Source organism: Lupinus angustifolius, unplaced genomic scaffold, assembly GCF_001865875.1.
Source record: "Lupinus angustifolius cultivar Tanjil unplaced genomic scaffold, LupAngTanjil_v1.0 Scaffold_32_86, whole genome shotgun sequence".
Taxonomy (NCBI): Eukaryota; Viridiplantae; Streptophyta; class Magnoliopsida; order Fabales; family Fabaceae; genus Lupinus; species Lupinus angustifolius.
Genome location: NW_017720731.1, coordinates 16051 through 18915, shown reverse-complemented (window position 1 = coordinate 18915; position 2865 = coordinate 16051). Strand labels below are relative to the sequence as shown.

Sequence of the window (2865 nt, the reverse complement as noted above, 5' to 3'; positions counted from 1 at the left end):
TTAGAAATAATTCAGTTTCTTATATTGATAGTTTTTTATTTAGTTAGGAATTTCCAAAGATAGTAAGTTCAGTTAGTTGGAGTTAGTTGATGGTTGTTGAAATGTTACTATAAATAGCTGTTGTAATTCTCTTGATTACATGATGAAATACATATGCATTTTTCACTCAATTCCTTCTGTTTTTCTTATGATTTCTTCTTTCTCTTTCTCTATTTTCTTTCCTCACAACACAATTCATATTCTTCTCATCTTGTTCTTCATTAGTTGCATAAGGTGTAGTGTTTATTCTTAAAGATTCCACAGTGGTATCAGAGCCTTTTGTTCGAGACTGGAAGCTGTGGAAGGAAGATTTGGAGACATAAGAACAATGGCCACGAACAATGGTTTCACTATGTCATTACCAGTTCTGGTTGGGAATAATTATGATAGATGGCAAGTGCAGATGAAGGTGCTCTTTGGTTATCAAGAAGTTCTTGAAGTAGTGCAGAATGGTGTTCAAACAGTTGAAGATGATGCACCTGAGGTTCAACAATCTACATTCAGAGAAGGCAAGAGAAAAGATTGTAAGGCACTCTTCATTATTCATCAATGTGTAGATGAATCAAACTTTGAGAAGATCTCAAGTGCGAGAACATCCAAAAAAGCTTGGGAAAACTTGGAAAAGTGTTATGCAGGGGCAGGAAAAGTGAAGAAGGTTAAACTGGAGACTCTAAGAAGGGAATATGAGTTGCTGCAGATGAAAGATTGTGAAACAATCTCAGATTATTTCACAAAAATCAGATCTCTTACAAACCAAATGAAAAGTTGTGGTGATGAGATGAAAGAACAACTATTAGTGGAGAAGGTTTTGAGAACATTGGTACCCAAATTTGATCATGTGGTTGTGGCTATAGAAGAATCAAAAGATCTTGACCAATTCAAGATTGATGAGTTGCAGAGCTACTTGGAAGCACACGAGTAGAGAATCAAGAAGAGGAGTCAAGATAGAGGTGAACACCAACCTCAAGCTCTACAAGCATACTCATTCAAAAGACACTCTAGCCAAGGAAACTTTAGCAAGAAAAGCAAGGGTAGAATGAAAGCTGATAAAGGAATAAGCAGTGATAAATCAAGACAGGATTCAAGCTCCAACTTATCTCAAGAACAAGCAAACATAAAGCATAAGAAGAAGTCTGATAAAAGCAAGATCCAATGTTACAATTGCAAGAATCTTGGGCACTTTGCCTCTAAATGCAGATTCAAGCATGAGAATGTTGGGACAGCAGAAGCAAGATTGGCTCATGAAGATGAGTCAGATGAAGAACAATTTCTTCTCATGGTCCCAACTGAAAAGGATCAAGTCAATGGTAATTGTTGGTACCTAGATACGAGCTGCTCAAATCATATGACAGGCCATAGAGAATAGTTTTCAAATCTTGATGAAACAGCTAAGAGTAGAGTCAAGTTTGTAGATCATAGATTTATTGAGTCTGAAGGGATTGGAGACATTTCAATTCAAAGGAAGGATGGAAGATACTCAAGCATTCATAATGTGCTCTATGTGCCCAAGATGAAGAGCAATCTCTTGAGCATGGGGCAACTGCTTGAAAGAGGATACACTATGTCAATGATGAACAAAACTCTTAAGGTATTTGATGCTGGAAAGAACTTAATTCTGAAGGTCCCTCTATCAAGTAACAGGACATTCAAAATTGGGATTCAAGTGGGAAATCATAGCTGTCTTATCTCTAAAGTCTCTCAAGATAGTTGGATATGGAACAAGAGGTATGCACCCCTGAATTTTAAGAGCCTTGAATCATTGAGCAGAGCTGAGATTGTGAATGGCTTACCATCAATTAACATACGTGGTGGCTTGTGTGAAGAATGCTTAGCAAGCAAACAAACCAAAACATCATTTACCACTCACATTCAATCCAAGACCAAAAGAACACTTGAGTTGGTCTACTCAGATGTTTGTGGTCCATTTGAAGAAAACTCATTGGGAGACAACAAATTTTTTGTGAACTTCATTGATGATTTCACAAGAAAAGTCTGGGTGTATCTGATTAAAAGGAAGAATGATGTGTTCACCCCCTTCACAAACTTCAAAACTCAAGTTGAAAGGCAGAGTGGACAGAAATTAAAGACTCTAAGAACTGATGGGGGTGGGGAATACAACTCAAACAAATGGACAAAATTTTGCATCAAGGAATGAATGATTCATGAAGTGATAGCTCCATACACTCCACAACATAATGGCACTGCAGAGAGATTAAATAGGACATTTCTCAACATGGCAAGAAGCATGCTCAAAACAAGGAATCTACCTAAGAAATTCTGGGGTGAGGCTATCTCAACTGCAACCTACATACTAAACAGACCTCCTACTAAAAGGCTGAAGGAAATCACACCTGAAGAAGCTTGGTCGGGTTTAAAGCCAAATGTGAGTCACCTAAGGATCTTTGGCTCAATATGCTACAAGCATGTTCCTAATCAACTAAGGAAGAAGCTTGATGACAGAAGTGTAAAGATGATCCTACTTGGCTTTCACTCAACAGGGGCATATAAAGTTTATGATCCTTCAACTCAAAAGATAATGCTAAGCAGAGATGTAAGGTTTGATAAGTCACAAGCTTGGGATTGGAATCAAAATTCTGAAGGAACATAAAGGCAAACATTACTACATCTTGAGGAACACAATTCAACAGAACAACTACCCTGTGTTGAACAACAAATCATAGAACAATCTGTTGATAGAAGAACCAACTCAAGAAGACCTCTTAGAACAAGACAAGCTCCACAGAGACTGGGTGACTATGAAGTCTTCCCAGATTCAAGCATTACTACAGAAGGAGATCTAGTACATATAGCTCTGATAGTAGAAGT

General features: G+C 37.6%; 1 protein-coding gene across 1 annotated transcript; it reads left to right on the top strand.

Annotated features, from left to right (window-relative positions):
• The first annotated feature begins 367 nt into the window (after nt 1-367).
• Nucleotides 368-961, top strand: LOC109338660. Its single transcript, XM_019575946.1, has one exon. The coding sequence runs from the start codon at nt 368-370 to the stop codon at nt 959-961; it is 594 nt and encodes a 197-aa protein (XP_019431491.1).
• The last annotated feature ends 1904 nt before the right edge of the window (nt 962-2865 follow it).

Excerpts from the sequence above, each read along its gene's own strand:
- LOC109338660 (XM_019575946.1), top strand. The coding sequence starts at position 368 with ATGGCCACGAACAATGGTTTCACTATGTCATTACCAGTTCTGGTTGGG.